This window comes from Xiphophorus maculatus, chromosome 22 (genome assembly GCF_002775205.1).
Source record: "Xiphophorus maculatus strain JP 163 A chromosome 22, X_maculatus-5.0-male, whole genome shotgun sequence".
NCBI lineage: Eukaryota > Metazoa > Chordata > Actinopteri > Cyprinodontiformes > Poeciliidae > Xiphophorus > Xiphophorus maculatus.
Window position 1 is genome coordinate 25,381,397 of NC_036464.1, and position 22,172 is coordinate 25,403,568.

General features: G+C 39.1%; 1 protein-coding gene across 1 annotated transcript; it reads right to left on the reverse strand.

The window, feature by feature from the left end:
- Positions 1 to 133: 133 nt before the first annotated feature.
- On the reverse strand, positions 134 to 8,046 carry fam98a (family with sequence similarity 98 member A). Its single transcript, XM_005815889.2, has 8 exons — positions 7,930 to 8,046; positions 6,689 to 6,837; positions 6,104 to 6,238; positions 5,440 to 5,621; positions 5,149 to 5,229; positions 4,945 to 5,061; positions 3,757 to 3,924; positions 134 to 1,371 (listed from the first exon to the last, which is right to left on the reverse strand). The coding sequence occupies exons 1-8, from the start codon at positions 7,965 to 7,967 to the stop codon at positions 724 to 726; spliced, it is 1,518 nt and encodes a 505-aa protein (XP_005815946.1). The 5' UTR covers positions 7,968 to 8,046; the 3' UTR covers positions 134 to 723.
- Positions 8,047 to 22,172: the final 14,126 nt, after the last annotated feature.

Sequence of the window (22,172 nt, forward strand, 5' to 3'; positions counted from 1 at the left end):
CATCTATGATTTTGGTTACTGCTCCCTGTTTGGGTTTCATATCAATTTCAATTCAAAAGGGCCATCAGTGGGAATCAACACTAAATACTGCAAGTTCTGCAGATAAAATCACCACACTACTCGATGCAAAAAGGGATTTTTATTCCTTTTATTCCTCATTCACACATCCATACTAACCTTCCAACATTTATAGCTGTATCCACACAGCTGTGCAAGTTGGCATCTTTTAAATAAGTAACTTAGAAATTTCCAGTCAAACATACTGAAATGAAATGTGGACTGGAAAATTGACACCGCTTTCAAGTAATCTTTGATTTCAGTGACCCTCCTGTCCTGTGTGTGGTACTGATGTGCACTGCACACAATAGGTGCACAAACACTGACACGTGCGGAACGCTTTCTGCGTTAAGGAAGGACGTTCAGTAAGGCCGATTTAACTACCAGGATGAAATCAGCACAGCAGAGTCCAGCTACACAGGCTATTTTAAATAGAGCTGGAGGGCAGCTTAAAAATTTATTAATAAGGCAAAAATGATAACATACCAGGACGCAAGAGATTATATCTTCAATTACTTAACAGTCCACATAGAACGTGACCCAAATAAAAATATGTGGAGGACACATTTCTTGCTTCAGTTTGCTGAACCTGCTGAGATAAGGCTTTTCTCTGAAGTTCCTGAATTCAGTGTTCTGATCTCTGCTGTAAAGCCCCGCATGGCACCTTCAGCTGGTGTAGTGTCTGCCTTGATTGAAGCCAGTCTGGTTGTACTGCTGCCCTCCATGTTGGAAAAACTGTTCAAACTGTCCTCCTTGGTTGAAATTCTGACCTCCTCTACCCCCCCAGCCTCCACCTTGACCTCCTCTGCTGCCTCTGCCCCTGCCCCCTCGGCCTCCACGGCCGCCGCCTCTTTCCTGGTGCCAGCCCCCGTCCTGGCTATAACTGTTGTTGTAACCCCCTCCTCCCCCGTGAAAGCCCTGATCCTGGAATCCTCCTTGGTTGGCTCCCCCTCCCGTATAACCTCCTCTCCCTCCTCCCCCATGATAATTTCCTGCATCTTGGTAGTGACCCTGGCTGTACCCACCTCTCCCCCCTCCAGCTCCCTCTCCCCAGCTTCCCTGCACCTTCCCTCCTCTGCCACCGACTCCTCTGCCCCCCCTGTCTTCATGTCCCCCTCCACCACCTCTTTCATAGCCTCCACGGCCACCGTATGAAAAGCTATCGTAGCCCCCTCTGCTGCCCCCGTGGGACCCACTGTAGTGCCCTCCACCTTGAGGGGCATCCTGACGTTTCTGCCAGGATGGCATCTCTGGAGGCGGCGGCTCGATCTCGCATGGTCTTCCACCTCTGTCCGGCACTCGGCCCATCAGAACCTGAGGAGCAGAGTCAGGTATTGTTGAAGTTGTTGAAAGCTAAAGGGTTTTTAGATCAGTGAGATTACAAAAGGGAAAAAGAACAAAAAAAAACAGCCAGCGTTAGATGTCTGCAGACTGTAATTTGTGTTATTTATAAATGGGTATGGCTAGAGTATTACACAAATTCAACTTCTTTTAGTTTTATATTACATTATAATGTTATTTCTTCCTCAAAAACATATCTGGGGTCTTGCTTTGATGCATTCATGCATTTTTACAAAATTGATCTCTGGTGGCGCCCAATGGGGAGGGCCTGCTCATTAACCAAAGGCTCTGCCTCGGATCTGCAGTCCTGCGCAGCAGAGCACCCCTCCTTCCCTCCTGATGCAGATAGAAACATTTGGACCACAGTCATTGCTTCCCTGATTCAATAAAGTTACTGCACACCACGTCATCTGCTGCTCTCTTCGCTAAGGCTCTTCTTCCTCCACTTCATGTGGCTGTTTAACATCTGTTGCTGCAGAACTGAAAGCTAGAGCAAATGTGTGTGTGAAATGTTCATCTTTGGCAGCATCAGCCTGCAGATGTTTCCTTTCCTGCTTAGCCGTTCCATTTTCTGTCCCCCATCTTCAGGCCACTGATTTGTAGCCAACGCTAGAGAATTTGACTGTGACCAACTTTTTGTTGGCAGTTATGTCTTCATTTGAGGCACAGCTGAAGCGCTGTTGTTCTTATTTTAAACAGTAGCTGATGCAGATAAATCTGCCTGCACTCAACAATTGGTAACAGAAAAATAGTTTTTCCTAAATATTCCTTATTAGATGCTAACTAAAAGATTTGGCCTCATTACTGGAACTTTTTAGTCCATTTTACTAGTCCATCAAACATTTAGCTATGCTCATTTTCTCTGGTTTCATATGCAAGTCTGCATATGGTTGGGAAATCAGAGGAGCATCAGCTGTTGCTGCTCTTCCTGCTGTGAAGACGTGTGTGACTAGTAATTAGAGATGTGATTGGGTCAGCTCAACATAAAGTGATCCAATGAGATGTTTTTGGGTTGATAGGTGAAAAAATATATATAAATAAAAGTGTTTTGGCCCAAAATGTCTAATTACCGGTCCGGACCGATGAGATTCACACATGTATTTTAAATATACTTTAGTTGTTACATTTATAGTGAAAATATGATCCGTTCCACAAATGTTTTATTTTTTGTTTTTGTCATTCTGTCATAACCTATTTTACCAGACAATTTTTATGATGATGCTAATTACATAAGCTATTCAGTCGAATATCGTTTTCATTCTATCCATTTAATATTCAACAAGTTGAGCAGATTATCACGATTCTATTACACAGAGCAGGTGAACTAACTTTTTCTTCCGGAGAGATAAAAACCAATGACTGTGACCCCAATAACTACACATGAATAATAAAATTAAACAACTCCACTTAAATGATGAATGCTTCACCTGCTGTGACCTGAAGCCTCACAGGAGGAGAAATCTGCGCTACAGTTTAGAACAGCATTAACTGTGTCCGAGCCCAATTCAACTCCACTAATTAACTTTAATTAAAGGCCCGAGGCTGCATTAAATCTGACATGCCATTTTAATTAAGATTTTACTGCTTTCACTTTTAGATCATAAGTAAGCAGTGCTACTTCTCCCGTTTGTATCCTTTGTTTAATGTTTTCTAGTTCCATTTTGTCGCTTGTTGCAACAGCAGGCTGAGTCAAGTACAAATCTCCTGGATGAGTGATTGAGCGGAGCAGGGTGGGGTTGCATATGTATTTATTGTCCCGTGTGCTGTGGTTATTACAGCCTAATTAACTTCTGCACCTTAGTTTCTTTCCTCAAAAGGGAAAACTGCCTTCTCCTTTATTTAGACTATAAATAGATCAACAGAACATAGCATTCTCATGTAGTTTTCTCTGTTCTGCACATACTGTACACTCGTTACACGTGTCTCCTCCGCCAAAGTTTGGAATGCGCTTTTGAACGTGACGCGCTGGAAAGTTTTCATAACTCTCAGCGCGCTGTCAACTCCTGATCAGCGAGATGAATTTAGTTCACTGTACAAGTAATACATTAAATTAAGATGGGATTTTTAATATGTTTATTGATTGATTTAGTTCCCTCCAGCATGTACTCTATTCGTAAAGTTGAAAGTGTCTCGCGCGTTTGCACCAAGTAGTCAGGAGTGTGAAGTGTAATCTGTCAAAAGAACGAATGGTCTTCAGATTTGTCCGTCGTTTAAAAGTACATGATCAACTACAGAAAATATTCCTTTAAGACAACTTCTGGTGTGGTTATTTTGCTTACATGACAGAAATGGTGATTGCAATCCAGGAAATAATTAAATCATGACATCCCTGATTTAATAGGAGGAAAACACACCCACCTTATTAATGGCACAGGCTGTCTTCTCTCTTATCTTGCCACTGCTTGTACGAAGGATCTTGGAGAAGTCTTGTCGTGCAGCGAGAAGGTGAGCGACAGAAATGTTGCTTTTGGTGAGGAGGGCAGAACGCAGCGGCTGGTACACTTTACTTAACTTCTCAGCTTGGATCTTTAGCAAAACATGGGAAAAGGAAAAAAAAAAGTATTTTAGTTTGTAATAATAAAAGTTGCACAGAGAAATATTTAACTTTATACGGGCCTGATTTTGTGGTGTTCCCGGTTATTGCTGCTGAGATTTTTTTGTATGTCTAAACTGAGATGTTTGACCATTAATCTTTTGTGATGAGTTTCAACTGTTGGAGGTTGAAAGTCCTCTTGTTTTCACCTCATCTGTGGATAGCTTCACAGATTCTCTATCAGATTCAACCCGGCGCTTCTTCAACACAGTGAGCTTTGCAGAAATCAGCAGAACTTTGTTTAAAAAAAATGAAAAATATTTAAGAACCTTCAGGATGACTTATTAAAATAAAAGACCAGTTTTGATCAGTAAAAGTCCATTATGAGTTCAGTGCATCCCGTCTTTAACCCCTCATACATTACACACTTATTTTCATGCAATCTACAATTGAAAGAGGAAATAGAAGGTGGGATATTTTGAACTCACAAAATGTGATAATCCCAGAAAGTAATGCAGCTAGTTTTCTTTACAGTGTTCATTACCATTTTGTCACTAAGTTAGACAAACATTTACCATTAAATGTCATAAATAGTAAAAACTGCAGCTAAGTGATATAATTTAAAAATATAATCTCAGATTTCTTTTTTTATACAAAATCTGATTTTAATCAATATTTATGTCATTTACATTTCCTTTCTTACAAAGAAATGACAAATGACAGGAAATGTTTTTCAAGAAGTTCCTTTTGCTCCAACAATCCCTTCTGGGAGTTTTCCTAAACTGAAGGTCCTACTAATACAAGCTATGACACCTGCTTGTAAAACGAGGTGGTCGGCCCCGGGTTGGCTGACATGACTCTGAACGTCCAAAACCCAATGAGTGCACTGGGTTAAATTTTCCATAAATGTAAATCTTTAATAACAGCACAGTCAAAATCAATTTATCAGTCAGCACTATAAAAAAAAACAAAAAAAACATTTTGTGCATGGTAATGCCTGGACAGCAACGTACCTTGGCTCTTTCAGACCAGCCGAAAGACTGAACAGTTACATCAAGACGTTTCAACAACATCTTTCTTCTCACTTCATACTCATTTACAAGAACTTGGTTTATGGCCTCAATCTTTTCCTAGATTAAGAAACAAAAAGGGAGTAAAGAGACATCCACTCACTTTCTGCCAACTGGGAATTATTTGTTTCATTTAGCAGAATTTACCATATGCACAGGTCCGAGGGCCTTGTCCAGCAGAGGTTCTCCGACGTGATTTGGTGGAACTCGACTTATGGCTTCTTTTAACTGAGATGGAGAGAAATAATAATTTAAAAAAAGAAAAATAATATATGTGTGCATAAAAATGATCAACAATACACAGGTAAAAGCTCCTTCTTGGAGCAAACACTAAACCATATTCATTTATTTTGAACTTGTACAGACCATTTTATTCCATCTCATGTAAAGATTTACAGTTAGCAACAATAAAAACGTGGAGCTGCCAGGTAGACGGACCTTCTTCTCAATTCCAGAAAAGAACTGGAACATGGTGATGTTGGATGGAGGTTTGGACATGCCCAGCGCCATGCAGATACCCTTCAGCTCCTGGAAGACGGGGCTCCCGGATTCCTGGGCTTTCTTCTGAGGCCTGTTGATCAGGATCATTCTTGACGCCTCCAACTCGGACACTAAAAAGGCTGAAGAAGAAATAGAAACGGCCTTTGTTGTCCAGCAAATATGAAATTCAGGTGTTACATGGTTGGAGGTCCTCGCAGCGCCGCTCCGACCGCGGGAGCTCCAGCCACACCACCCGCTCACCACCCTAAATGCTCATTTCTGTCTTTAAGATGGGGACTCCAGGCTTTTCTGCATTAACATAAAAACATCTAGTGGTTCGGCAGCTTCATGTGGCTCAGTGGTAGAGACGTTACAGGTGCGATTCCATCTTCCTCCTGTCGCACACCAGTTTGCCCCAAGGCAGAGCATTAAACGCCAAGCTGCCAATTACCTACCAAACTGCGTATTTGTGTATAAATGTGAGCATGATTGTGAGTGTGAGTGGGCGAATAAAGCGCTTCGAGCACGACTGGAAATATTTGAATTCCTAACATGTACGTCAACGTAGTATAACGAAGGTAAGTTTGAACAAAAACATGCTAGTGTGGTGTAATAAACATACTGATTAGGAGCAGACAGTCAGTTCTGCTCAGAAACCTCTGGGCGATGTCTCCGGTGGTCAGAGTGCTGTAAGGGCAGGCAAGCTCTGACAGAAGACCACTCATCTCCAGCTGGAACCCCTCTGCCTCACTGGGACCTGAGGTGTGGAGCAGAAACACAGACCCATCACAGGTTTGGTCTCGTATATCAGCAAAAAAAAGCTTGATAAGTTTTGATAAGCATCAACCTTACTGGTGTACAATTAGTCAGTCTCAGTTTTGGTATTAATCCACCAACAACACAGTCATATGTTGTTGAAAAAGGTTTTCTGCAGCTAAAAACCTACAACTATTTTTCACAATAATTACATTAATTTATAGTTTTTTTCCATTTTCGCAAAATGGGAAAAAAAAAGATTTACCCAAACTTTTAATCCTGTTCCAATATTTAAATGACTGTTGCTGCTTTGTCTGGAGATGATAATATATGACTAACATCATGGAGGTAAGGGAGCCATTAAAATGCTATGGCTGCACATATGAGTGGAAAAAGTCAGGAACACCGGTGCAAGCAGTGCCAAAGGTTAGAGTGGGGCTACTAAACTTACAGTTAGTAGCATGGACATTTTCCTCCAGCTTGTGATACAGGCTGAGCTCTGAGATGATCCAGGCACAGAGCTTGGTGAACTCAGGGGAAGCTGCTCCTCTCATGACAGCAGAATCCAGAGCTCCATCCTCCAACAGAGGGCCCTGGTAGCTGGAAGAACAGGACACACACAAAGCAGCTAAACCACAAGAAACCCGGATCAGTTCAAAATCGCAACTTTTATTCCCTCATTGCAGTGTCCCTACACATGTGTGTAAGATTAATTCATACAATCATTACAAGAACTCTCAGTCCTTTACAGCCCATTTCACTGGATGAGTGGTTGATAATCAGAGAAATGCATAAGAATGGAGAACAGGTGAAGATTGATAAATGATATGACGAGTAGATAGATAGATAGATAGATAGATAGATAGATAGATAGATAGATAGATAGATAGATAGATAGATAGATAGATAGATAGATAGATAGATAGATAGATAGATAGAAGACACAGAAGGACAGAAATAAAAACCATGGCTGGCTGAATGGATGGACAGAGAAAACGAACATGGATGGATGACTGATAATAGATTTAATAATAGATTGAGAGCTAAGAAGTTAAAGAAAAGATTGATACTACTAAATAAAAATGATGAATGGCTTGATAGAGCACAAATTCAACCAGACGTAGAAAACAAAATTCCAGATTTTTCTACGCTGTACAGGATCACAGTCCAGTGGTTCTCACGAGACGATCACCGTGATTCTGGACAGGCACCAGCAGAAATAACCCGTCTGAATCTGTCAGTGGACATTCTTCCATGTTGCCAAGCATTCAGCACGTACAGGACTTAAACCAACTCCTAAACTATGATGACTTCCATAAATTCATCGCATATTTCTATATACAGGTTACATTTATAATGTTAACATAAATCCTACTTTCTAGAAATCTGACCGCTTTAACATAAAGAGCGACAGGCAGGCAGCGGGGCAGCCCATTCTCGCCCAGTTCTGCTGACGCAGCTTCATGCAAACCACCTATACCAATTTGGAGCTCAGCTTACACTGTTGTGGAAACGTTGACCTGTCACTTGAACACAACAGAATACCAACATGATGTTTCTGTCCTCTCAGATTAGCTTTCAGAGCTACACACTGCAGCGGCTAGCTAAAACTAGACAGAGAGCAGGAAGCTCTGTAGGGTTTTATGCACACAGCCCTGCGCTCCCCGTGGAACAGAAGCTTTGTTCACTTACCCTAAATCTTCCAGCGAGACGAGAATGTCATTCTCCATCTCAAAGTTCTATGATGAAAGTAGAGGTACCACAGCAAAGGTTTCTCACAGGCACTCAGCTGTTACACGTTGAAGTCCGCCTTCTTCGTTTTTTTTTAATAACAGTTGGAAAGCACCTTATTGGGGAATTACCGCCCCCTTGTGCTTTATTATAGGCACTGCATGTTTCCTAAGAATCTCCTTCTTTAAGGCGTTTCCAGATTATCATAAATTATTTTTGGAAGGGAAATGTTATAGGTTTAAGAAAAATCACCAGAAGTCAAAGCTATAAGTATAAGCACTGGAAGAGGTTGGTTCTATTGGCAGGAAATGTAATGTCCATAATTAACCTGGAGTAGGGTGACCAGACGTCCCCGTTTTAGATGGCCTGTCCCCGTCTGAAGCCGTCCCCGGAAAAGTCCCCGATTTTAACGTTTTATGAATGAGAAAAAAAAAAAGTTTCCTATAGATTGTTATTACGGTAGCCGGAGACTCCATATGGCAGGGACTAGAAAGCGCGAGGGATCGTGTTGCGCGCAACAACAGCAGTTACGGTAACTGGTCGCGCTACTGTTAACGTTACAGAGAAGAAGAGCAGCAGAGTCAACAGCAAGTAAAAATCAAGAAGAGCAGCTCCTCATCTCAAAATGACCACATTCTCAAAGAAAACAATTCTAATTTTATTTCTTAAATTGTACATTTTCAATTTGTCAAATGTTTTGGGGGGAGATTGAGATGATATTATGTCTCTGATTTAGAATACTGGCAGACTGATAAAAGATGAGACAGGAGGAAAATATCCTGATAAACTGAATGAATGAAGAAAACAGGAAAACTGACAAAGCTGAAGAGAAATATGAAATATAAACATATTATTATTTAATTGTTTCTTATATGTTGTATTTTAAGTGTTTCTCTTTGCTATCACCTATGGTGTTTCTCAGTTTTTCACATAATCCTTTCTGCTCTTATTCTATCCAGACCTCTATGATCATGTGGCTGATGGCTCTTCAGACCCAGGAGGGTTTGCAGATCCAGAGATGAGCTCATGTTGGTGGACTTCCTGACCAGAGTTCACTCATCTCAAACACAGTGTCCTTACATATCAGCTACATAACTTTACACACACACCTCATGTATTTATGGACAGTTATGTGTCCATTCTTACACAACATTCACAGGTGGACAAAGTTGTTTTTATCTTCTGTTAGTGACTGAAAAACCTACAGACTGAATGACTGAAAAAACCTGAAACTGACAAAAGTAATAATTGAAAATTTACTGAAAATTAACCAATAAAAATCTGACATTGTTTTGAATTGAGGTACAACAGAATAAGAAAATGACAGACCAAGATGAATACTGTACAGTTGTACAGATTATTCTGAAACTTAAGGTCCACAGGACTGGAGCCAGGAAGAAAATTGACAAATTCAAGAGAATTGTCCTCATTTCAAATGAAGTTGTTATATTAAAAAAATAAATCATCTTACAATATGAATGGTTACTTAAAGTCCAGAAAGTAAAGGTGAACTCCGAGGTCAAGGTGGACTTGATGTGAGATGACCAAGGAGGAAATCAAATCATAAAAAGTGAGGCTGGAATTTATCACACAGGTTCTGGGAGAGATGAGACAAAAGGAACATCAGCTCTATGGTCACAGACACAAAAATGCTAATAAGTTTTAACTACCATCATTTTTAATTGAGCCACAATTTAAAAGCAGTGTTACTGACTTTCATCAGTTTGTCCGTAAACAATTTTTTACTACTTTTGTCAGTTTCAAGTTTCTTCTGTTTCCATTGTAGCTTTTTGTTCATTAACAGAGGAACCAACTGTGTTGTTCATGTATATTCATGGTCACTTACAAACTATGTAATTTCCCCCCATATTTCCAGTTTTAATTTTCTATTGCTGCTATTACTTTTATTGTTATTAATAATAATATTACCACTGTGTGGAGAGACACGTTCCTGCTTTTATATTTGATTTTTAATGTTTAAATGTTAATAAATATGTAAACTTATCTGTCCCAGTTTCTTCATTTTAGTTTGAGAAATTTGCTTCCTCTTTATCCCCGAGTGAGAAATGTCCCCAGATTGAGTGAGAAATGTCACCACCTTTCTCTAGAGGTGGATAACAACTGCTCACTAAATGTGAGGCAGTCAGGTACCGACACATGAGGACAAAACTGGAGCAGTTTGCTCATGAGGAGAGGGCCAAAATACCTGCTGAGGGGTGCAGAAGTCTCATCGATAGTTGTAGGAATTGTTTCATTGCAGTGATTGCCTCAAAATTTTAGTCCAGGTCTGTTTCATGAGTTTGCTTTTTAGAATAATTCTGTTGAAGCATGCTTGAAAAGCAATGTCTGACGTTCACTTGTTCATTTTCACAGAATTTTTATTCATCATTACCTTTGTCAGATTCAACCAAGGGTTTACCAACAATCTTGTCCAAGTGTGTACCTCCCGGCCGGCCAGGCCGTGAGGTAGATGATTGTTGTCAAACAATCATGCCAAGTCATGTCACAAACACTAAAAAACAAAATCACTTAAAGTGAAAACTCTAAAATTATGGTCCTCGTTATCTGGATCTAGAGACTGTATTTTCCTGATTTCTGATGCTGGTGTAAGAAATGTTGAAATAATCCTAATGAACAGCTGTGAAATGACACGACATACACCATGAAACATATATTAATAATGTAATCCTGAATGGCTTTTCTTAGACAGAATTAAATACAATTAAACAGCTTTGACTTTCATATAACTTTCTGGTACAGGGGGCGTAAAGGAATTCAAGGCAGTCTATTACAAATCAGGAAATTACATGCTCAGACCTGCGTTGTAAGATGGAAATAAATAGAGAAATTAACATAACAAATAAATTGATAAATCGGTTTCCAAAAGTATAAATTCTCTGCAAACCAGAGATGTCAGTAAACTAATCTGATTACCTGTAATAAAGAATGATCTGGAGAGTTTGTTGTACCATCTGCACTGATAACAGAGTGCCGCTATACTCTACCCTTGAAAGTAGGCGAGACAGAACAAGGAATGATTTTTCAGTACTGCTGTCATGCAACAACTTCATGCGAAACAGCTCTTTGATTAAAGCCCCCCAGTATCCCACTAAAATTCAATCCCAGTATAGGCTTATTGGCTGACTACTGATATACAAATCACCATTTCCTTTTAAGATAATGCAAATAACATTAGTACATGACACACAAAAAAAAGTTTTGAACGAGTTTCTTACTGTATTTAGATTTTGTAGGTTTATGTCAATAGATATGGATTAATATATAATGAAAAGCCAGTTTAAAGTAAATTGTCCATCCATTAGTTAGCAAATTGTTCTTTGCAGGGTCACAAGAGGAACCAGTGCTCATCTCAAGCAATCTACAGAAAAGAGGTAGGGTACATGTTACAACAACATGGACAAATAGAACAAACAAACATACAAAAACATATACACAACTAAAGATCATATAGATTACCGAGTGCTACTCTATCAGGTTATAGCAATGTGTGACTATATCATCATCACGAAACAACTGAAAACATTCATTAGTAGGCCTTTAGGAAATGTTTTTCTTCACAATTTTGGATATGTAATTACATTCACTAGAAGTCACTGGGTGACGTCGGCTGGGTTATTGGTGGCAACATGTTGTACTAGTGCATTCAAATAATCCTTTTCAAAATCTTCCAACTTTAAAACAGAGGTGTAATTCTGTACTTACTTCATGAAATAGTGATTCTCAAACTGTTGATAATTAAAATGAACATTTGACCTGGCACAAGTGAAGGAATTCAAAAGACTGGCTTTTAAAAAGTATATTGAAAATCCTGTGTTTTTTTTTTTTCTTTTAGGAAAGAAGTTCCAGTATCAAAAACAACCTCCAACAAGTATTCACATGTAAAATTGTTGACCAGTTTTACATGGTCAACAGTTTGACCATGTCACTTTTGGACAACCTCAAATGATGCATTCATGGCATCTAATGTCCAAGTGCTTCATTTGGGGTTATCTTAATCTGTGACTTTATTGTCATCAAGAAACAACAGAAAACATCCATTGTGGACTTGCTTCATGAAATAGTGATTCTCAAATTGTTGATAATTAAAAAGTATATTCCAAATCCTGTATTTTTTTTTCCTTTTAGGAAAGAAGTTCCAGTATCAAAAACAACCTCCACCAAGTATTCACATGTAAAACTGTTGACCACTCAGCCATCCTTAACGGCCCGCATTGATCGCATCAGAGTCGTCCCATCTCATCACTGACGAGTCGTTGGAAGAGCATTGTCTACTCTACTGAAACTTTGCTTAAAAGAAGGTGGGGTTTGTTTTGAATGGCTGCATTTACTATATAAGATGCACATCTTGAGGAATCTGATACAAGCAGGTCACCTGAAATGGAATCACTGATGTCAACTCATGTCATACGTGCTTCTCTTTTGGGTTAACTTGTTTGGAAGTTTATCATCAACAAGAAGAAGCTGCAAGCAAACAACATTAGGCAAAAAGATGACCTTAACAGAGGCACTCACTTGGTCTGTGCATAGAGTAAGTGCTAAATGTTGGGGTATTCTTTTAGTCTTTTTCTCAGCATGGGATCTCTTGACAGTCTTGTTGAAATACCTGAAGAAGGCATTGAAATGATGTTTCACACTGACTTGGTTTCGGTACACAGTAAGTGCTAATTGTTGGGGTATTCTTGTTGTTTCTTACTGCAAACATCATTTTATTACAGCCGTGTTTCCAAGCTTGAAGAAGCCATTGCATTATCACTTCTATTACCTTGACATGAGCACAGTCTTGAATATACTCAGAAAGTGCTCCATGTTGAGGTAGTACAAATGTGACAAATTCATCTGTGGCTATGGAAACATTGATTTTGACCAGCTCACATTTACAGAACCTTGACAGTCTTCACACGACCTTAAAGATGTTCATGTTGGGGCAATTAAAATTGGAACAAATCTGCTGTGAACATTCAAGCTGTGTTTTTGACCCATTCACTTTTGGACAACCTCAAATGATGCATTCATGGCATCTAATGTCCAAGTGCTTCATTTGGGGTTATCTTAATCTGTGACTTTATCGTCATCAAGAAACAACAGAAAACATCCATTGTGGACTTGCTTCATGAAATAGTGATTCTCAAATTGTTGATAGTTAAAAAGTATATTCCAAATCCTGTATTTTTTTTCCGTTTAGGAAAGAAGTTCCAGTATCAAAAACAACCTCCACCAAGTATTCACATGTAAAACTGTTGACCACTCAGCCATCCTTAACGGCCCGCATTGATCGCATCAGAGTCGTCCCATCTCATCACTGACGAGTCGTTGGAAGAGCATTGTCTACTCTACTGAAACTTTGCTTAAAAGAAGGTGGGGTTTGTTTTGAATGGCTGCATTTACTATATAAGATGCACATCCTGAGGAATCTGATACAAGCAGGTCACCTGAAATGGAATCACTGATGTCAACTTATATCATAAGTGCTTCTCTTTTGGGTTAACTTGGTTGGAAGTTTATCATCAACAAGAAGAAGCTGCAAGCAAACAACATTAGGCAAAAAGATGACCTTAACAGAGGCACTCACTTGGTCTGTGTATACAGTAAGTGCTAAATGTTGGGGTATTCTTTTAGTCTTTATCTCGGCATGGGATCTCTTGACAGTCTTGCTGAAATACCTGAAGAAGGCATTGAAATGATGTTTCACACTGACTTGGTTTCGGTACACAGTAAGTGCTAATTGTTGGGGTATTCTTGTTGTTTCTTACTGCAAACATCATTTTATTACAGCTGTGTTTCCAAGCTTGAAGAAGCCATTGCATTATCACTTCTATTACCTTGACATGAGCACAGTCTTGAATATACTCAGAAAGTGCTCCATGTTGAGGTAATACAAATGTGACAAATTCATCTGTGGCTATGGAAACATTGATTTTGACCAGCTCACATTTACAGAACCTTGACAGTCTTCACACGACCTTAAAGATGTTCATGTTGGGGCAATTAAAATTGGAACAAATCTGCTGTGAACATTCAAGCTGTGTTTTTGACCCATTCACTTTTGGACAACCTCAAATGATGCATTCATGGCATCTAATGTCCAAGTGCTTCATTTGGGGTTATCTTAATCTGTGACTTTATCGTCATCAAGAAACAACAGAAAACATCCATTGTGGACTTGCTTCATGAAATAGTGATTCTCAAATTGTTGATAGTTAAAAAGTATATTCCAAATCCTGTATTTTTTTCCGTTTAGGAAAGAAGTTCCAGTATCAAAAACAACCTCCACCAAGTATTCACATGTAAAACTGTTGACCACTCAGCCATCCTTAACGGCCCGCATTGATCGCATCAGAGTCGTCCCATCTCATCACTGACGAGTCGTTGGAAGAGCATTGTCTACTCTACTGAAACTTTGCTTAAAAGAAGGTGGGGTTTGTTTGAAATGGATGAATACAGAATATAAGATGCACATCTTGAGGAATCTGATACAAGCAGGTCACCTGAAATGTAATCACTGATGTAAACTTATATCATAAGTGCTTCTCTTTTGGGTTAACTTGGTTGGAAGTTTATCATCAACAAGAAGAAGCTGCAAGCAAACAACATTAGGCAAAAAGATGACCTTAACAGAGGCACTCACTTGGTCTGTGTATACAGTAAGTGCTAAATGTTGGGGTATTCTTTTAGTCTTTATCTCGGCATGGGATCTCTTGACAGTCTTGCTGAAATACCTGAAGAAGGCATTGAAATGATGTTTCACACTGACTTGGTTTCGGTACACAGTAAGTGCTAATTGTTGGGGTATTCTTGTTGTTTCTTACTGCAAACATCATTTTATTACAGCTGTGTTTCCAAGCTTGAAGAAGCCATTGCATTATCACTTCTATTACCTTGACATGAGCACAGTCTTGAATATACTCAGAAAGTGCTCCATGTTGAGGTAATACAAATGTGACAAATTCATCTGTGGCTATGGAAACATTTTATTACAGCCGTGTTTCCAAGCTTGAAGAAGCCATTGCATTATCACTTCTATTACCTTGACATGAGCACAGTCTTGAATATACTCAGAAAGTGCTCCATGTTGAGGTAGTACAAATGTGACAAATTCATCTGTGGCTATGGAAACATTTTATTACAGCCGTGTTTCCAAGCTTGAAGAAGCCATTGCATTATCACTTCTATTACCTTGACATGAGCACAGTCTTGAATATACTCAGAAAGTGCTCCATGTTGAGGTAATACAAATGTGACAAATTCATCTGTGGCTATGGAAACATTGATTTTGACCAGCTCACATTTACAGAACCTTGACAGTCTTCACACGACCTTAAAGATGTTCATGTTGGGGCAATTAAAATTGGAACAAATCTGCTGTGAACATTCAAGCTGTGTTTTTGACCCATTCACTTTTGGACAACCTCAAATGATGCATTCATGGCATCTAATGTCCAAGTGCTTCATTTGGGGTTATCTTAATCTGTGACTTTATCGTCATCAAGAAACAACAGAAAACATCCATTGTGGACTTGCTTCATGAAATAGTGATTCTCAAATTGTTGATAGTTAAAAAGTATATTCCAAATCCTGTATTTTTTTTCCGTTTAGGAAAGAAGTTCCAGTATCAAAAACAACCTCCACCAAGTATTCACATGTAAAACTGTTGACCACTCAGCCATCCTTAACGGCCCGCATTGATCGCATCAGAGTCGTCCCATCTCATCACTGACGAGTCGTTGGAAGAGCATTGTCTACTCTACTGAAACTTTGCTTAAAAGAAGGTGGGGTTTGTTTTGAATGGCTGCATTTACTATATAAGATGCACATCCTGAGGAATCTGATACAAGCAGGTCACCTGAAATGGAATCACTGATGTCAACTTATATCATAAGTGCTTCTCTTTTGGGTTAACTTGGTTGGAAGTTTATCATCAACAAGAAGAAGCTGCAAGCAAACAACATTAGGCAAAAAGATGACCTTAACAGAGGCACTCACTTGGTCTGTGCATACAGTAAGTGCTAAATGTTGGGGTATTCTTTTAGTCTTTATCTCGGCATGGGATCTCTTGACAGTCTTGCTGAAATACCTGAAGAAGGCATTGAAATGATGTTTCACACTGACTTGGTTTCGGTACACAGTAAGTGCTAATTGTTGGGGTATTCTTGTTGTTTCTTACTGCAAACATCATTTTATTACAGCTGTGTTTCCAAGCTTGAAGAAGCCATTGCATTATCACTTCTATTACCTTGACATGAGCACAGTCTTGAATATACTCAGAAAGTGCTCCATGTTGAGGTAATACAAATGTGACAAATTCATCTGTGGCTATGGAAACATTTTATTACAGCCGTGTTTCCAAGCTTGAAGAAGCCATTGCATTATCACTTCTATTACCTTGACATGAGCACAGTCTTGAATATACTCAGAAAGTGCTCCATGTTGAGGTAATACAAATGTGACAAATTCATCTGTGGCTATGGAAACATTGATTTTGACCAGCTCACATTTACAGAACCTTGACAGTCTTCACACGACCTTAAAGATGTTCATGTTGGGGCAATTAAAATTGGAACAAATCTGCTGTGAACATTCAAGCTGTGTTTTTGACCCATTCACTTTTGGACAACCTCAAATGATGCATTCATGGCATCTAATGTCCAAGTGCTTCATTTGGGGTTATCTTAATCTGTGACTTTATCGTCATCAAGAAACAACAGAAAACATCCATTGTGGACTTGCTTCATGAAATAGTGATTCTCAAATTGTTGATAGTTAAAAAGTATATTCCAAATCCTGTATTTTTTTTCCGTTTAGGAAAGAAGTTCCAGTATCAAAAACAACCTCCACCAAGTATTCACATGTAAAACTGTTGACCACTCAGCCATCCTTAACGGCCCGCATTGATCGCATCAGAGTCGTCCCATCTCATCACTGACGAGTCGTTGGAAGAGCATTGTCTACTCTACTGAAACTTTGCTTAAAAGAAGGTGGGGTTTGTTTTGAATGGCTGCATTTACTATATAAGATGCACATCCTGAGGAATCTGATACAAGCAGGTCACCTGAAATGGAATCACTGATGTCAACTTATATCATAAGTGCTTCTCTTTTGGGTTAACTTGGTTGGAAGTTTATCATCAACAAGAAGAAGCTGCAAGCAAACAACATTAGGCAAAAAGATGACCTTAACAGAGGCACTCACTTGGTCTGTGTATACAGTAAGTGCTAAATGTTGGGGTATTCTTTTAGTCTTTATCTCGGCATGGGATCTCTTGACAGTCTTGCTGAAATACCTGAAGAAGGCATTGAAATGATGTTTCACACTGACTTGGTTTCGGTACACAGTAAGTGCTAATTGTTGGGGTATTCTTGTTGTTTCTTACTGCAAACATCATTTTATTACAGCTGTGTTTCCAAGCTTGAAGAAGCCATTGCATTATCACTTCTATTACCTTGACATGAGCACAGTCTTGAATATACTCAGAAAGTGCTCCATGTTGAGGTAATACAAATGTGACAAATTCATCTGTGGCTATGGAAACATTGATTTTGACCAGCTCACATTTACAGAACCTTGACAGTCTTCACACGACCTTAAAGATGTTCATGTTGGGGCAATTAAAATTGGAACAAATCTGCTGTGAACATTCAAGCTGTGTTTTTGACCCATTCACTTTTGGACAACCTCAAATGATGCATTCATGGCATCTAATGTCCAAGTGCTTCATTTGGGGTTATCTTAATCTGTGACTTTATCGTCATCAAGAAACAACAGAAAACATCCATTGTGGACTTGCTTCATGAAATAGTGATTCTCAAATTGTTGATAGTTAAAAAGTATATTCCAAATCCTGTATTTTTTTTCCGTTTAGGAAAGAAGTTCCAGTATCAAAAACAACCTCCACCAAGTATTCACATGTAAAACTGTTGACCACTCAGCCATCCTTAACGGCCCGCATTGATCGCATCAGAGTCGTCCCATCTCATCACTGACGAGTCGTTGGAAGAGCATTGTCTACTCTACTGAAACTTTGCTTAAAAGAAGGTGGGGTTTGTTTTGAATGGCTGCATTTACTATATAAGATGCACATCCTGAGGAATCTGATACAAGCAGGTCACCTGAAATGGAATCACTGATGTAAACTTATATCATAAGTGCTTCTCTTTTGGGTTAACTTGGTTGGAAGTTTATCATCAACAAGAAGAAGCTGCAAGCAAACAACATTAGGCAAAAAGATGACCTTAACAGAGGCACTCACTTGGTCTGTGCATAGAGTAAGTGCTAACTGTTGGGGTATTCTTTTAGTCTTTATCTCGGCATGGGATCTCTTGACAGTCTTGCTGAAATAACCGAAGAAGGCATTGAAATGATGTTTCACACTGACTTGGTTTCGGTACACAGTAAGTGCTAATTGTTGGGGTATTCTTGTTGTTTCTTACTGCAAACATCATTTTATTACAGCTGTGTTTCCAAGCTTGAAGAAGCCATTGCATTATCACTTCTATTACCTTGACATGAGCACAGTCTTGAATATACTCAGAAAGTGCTCCATGTTGAGGTAATACAAATGTGACAAATTCATCTGTGGCTATGGAAACATTGATTTTGACCAGCTCACATTTACAGAACCTTGACAGTCTTCACACGACCTTAAAGATGTTCATGTTGGGGCAATTAAAATTGGAACAAATCTGCTGTGAACATTCAAGCTGTGTTTTTGACCCATTCACTTTTGGACAACCTCAAATGATGCATTCATGGCATCTAATGTCCAAGTGCTTCATTTGGGGTTATCTTAATCTGTGACTTTATCGTCATCAAGAAACAACAGAAAACATCCATTGTGGACTTGCTTCATGAAATAGTGATTCTCAAATTGTTGATAGTTAAAAAGTATATTCCAAATCCTGTATTTTTTTTCCGTTTAGGAAAGAAGTTCCAGTATCAAAAACAACCTCCACCAAGTATTCACATGTAAAACTGTTGACCACTCAGCCATCCTTAACGGCCCGCATTGATCGCATCAGAGTCGTCCCATCTCATCACTGACGAGTCGTTGGAAGAGCATTGTCTACTCTACTGAAACTTTGCTTAAAAGAAGGTGGGGTTTGTTTTGAATGGCTGCATTTACTATATAAGATGCACATCCTGAGGAATCTGATACAAGCAGGTCACCTGAAATGGAATCACTGATGTCAACTTATATCATAAGTGCTTCTCTTTTGGGTTAACTTGGTTGGAAGTTTATCATCAACAAGAAGAAGCTGCAAGCAAACAACATTAGGCAAAAAGATGACCTTAACAGAGGCACTCACTTGGTCTGTGTATACAGTAAGTGCTAAATGTTGGGGTATTCTTTTAGTCTTTATCTCGGCATGGGATCTCTTGACAGTCTTGCTGAAATACCTGAAGAAGGCATTGAAATGATGTTTCACACTGACTTGGTTTCGGTACACAGTAAGTGCTAATTGTTGGGGTATTCTTGTTGTTTCTTACTGCAAACATCATTTTATTACAGCTGTGTTTCCAAGCTTGAAGAAGCCATTGCATTATCACTTCTATTACCTTGACATGAGCACAGTCTTGAATATACTCAGAAAGTGCTCCATGTTGAGGTAATACAAATGTGACAAATTCATCTGTGGCTATGGAAACATTGATTTTGACCAGCTCACATTTACAGAACCTTGACAGTCTTCACACGACCTTAAAGATGTTCATGTTGGGGCAATTAAAATTGGAACAAATCTGCTGTGAACATTCAAGCTGTGTTTTTGACCCATTCACTTTTGGACAACCTCAAATGATGCATTCATGGCATCTAATGTCCAAGTGCTTCATTTGGGGTTATCTTAATCTGTGACTTTATCGTCATCAAGAAACAACAGAAAACATCCATTGTGGACTTGCTTCATGAAATAGTGATTCTCAAATTGTTGATAGTTAAAAAGTATATTCCAAATCCTGTATTTTTTTTCCGTTTAGGAAAGAAGTTCCAGTATCAAAAACAACCTCCACCAAGTATTCACATGTAAAACTGTTGACCACTCAGCCATCCTTAACGGCCCGCATTGATCGCATCAGAGTCGTCCCATCTCATCACTGACGAGTCGTTGGAAGAGCATTGTCTACTCTACTGAAACTTTGCTTAAAAGAAGGTGGGGTTTGTTTTGAATGGCTGCATTTACTATATAAGATGCACATCCTGAGGAATCTGATACAAGCAGGTCACCTGAAATGGAATCACTGATGTCAACTTATATCATAAGTGCTTCTCTTTTGGGTTAACTTGGTTGGAAGTTTATCATCAACAAGAAGAAGCTGCAAGCAAACAACATTAGGCAAAAAGATGACCTTAACAGAGGCACTCACTTGGTCTGTGTATACAGTAAGTGCTAAATGTTGGGGTATTCTTTTAGTCTTTATCTCGGCATGGGATCTCTTGACAGTCTTGCTGAAATACCTGAAGAAGGCATTGAAATGATGTTTCACACTGACTTGGTTTCGGTACACAGTAAGTGCTAATTGTTGGGGTATTCTTGTTGTTTCTTACTGCAAACATCATTTTATTACAGCTGTGTTTCCAAGCTTGAAGAAGCCATTGCATTATCACTTCTATTACCTTGACATGAGCACAGTCTTGAATATACTCAGAAAGTGCTCCATGTTGAGGTAGTACAAATGTGACAAATTCATCTGTGGCTATGGAAACATTTTACTACAGCCGTGTTTCCAAGCTTGAAGAAGCCATTGCATTATCACTTCTATTACCTTGACATGAGCACAGTCTTGAATATACTCAGAAAGTGCTCCATGTTGAGGTAATACAAATGTGACAAATTCATCTGTGGCTATGGAAACATTGATTTTGACCAGCTCACATTTACAGAACCTTGACAGTCTTCACACGACCTTAAAGATGTTCATGTTGGGGCAATTAAAATTGGAACAAATCTGCTGTGAACATTCAAGCTGTGTTTTTGACCCATTCACTTTTGGACAACCTCAAATGATGCATTCATGGCATCTAATGTCCAAGTGCTTCATTTGGGGTTATCTTAATCTGTGACTTTATCGTCATCAAGAAACAACAGAAAACATCCATTGTGGACTTGCTTCATGAAATAGTGATTCTCAAATTGTTGATAGTTAAAAAGTATATTCCAAATCCTGTATTTTTTTTCCGTTTAGGAAAGAAGTTCCAGTATCAAAAACAACCTCCACCAAGTATTCACATGTAAAACTGTTGACCACTCAGCCATCCTTAACGGCCCGCATTGATCGCATCAGAGTCGTCCCATCTCATCACTGACGAGTCGTTGGAAGAGCATTGTCTACTCTACTGAAACTTTGCTTAAAAGAAGGTGGGGTTTGTTTTGAATGGCTGCATTTACTATATAAGATGCACATCCTGAGGAATCTGATACAAGCAGGTCACCTGAAATGGAATCACTGATGTCAACTTATATCATAAGTGCTTCTCTTTTGGGTTAACTTGGTTGGAAGTTTATCATCAACAAGAAGAAGCTGCAAGCAAACAACATTAGGCAAAAAGATGACCTTAACAGAGGCACTCACTTGGTCTGTGCATACAGTAAGTGCTAAATGTTGGGGTATTCTTTTAGTCTTTATCTCGGCATGGGATCTCTTGACAGTCTTGCTGAAATACCTGAAGAAGGCATTGAAATGATGTTTCACACTGACTTGGTTTCGGTACACAGTAAGTGCTAATTGTTGGGGTATTCTTGTTGTTTCTTACTGCAAACATCATTTTATTACAGCTGTGTTTCCAAGCTTGAAGAAGCCATTGCATTATCACTTCTATTACCTTGACATGAGCACAGTCTTGAATATACTCAGAAAGTGCTCCATGTTGAGGTAATACAAATGTGACAAATTCATCTGTGGCTATGGAAACATTTTATTACAGCCGTGTTTCCAAGCTTGAAGAAGCCATTGCATTATCACTTCTATTACCTTGACATGAGCACAGTCTTGAATATACTCAGAAAGTGCTCCATGTTGAGGTAATACAAATGTGACAAATTCATCTGTGGCTATGGAAACATTGATTTTGACCAGCTCACATTTACAGAACCTTGACAGTCTTCACACGACCTTAAAGATGTTCATGTTGGGGCAATTAAAATTGGAACAAATCTGCTGTGAACATTCAAGCTGTGTTTTTGACCCATTCA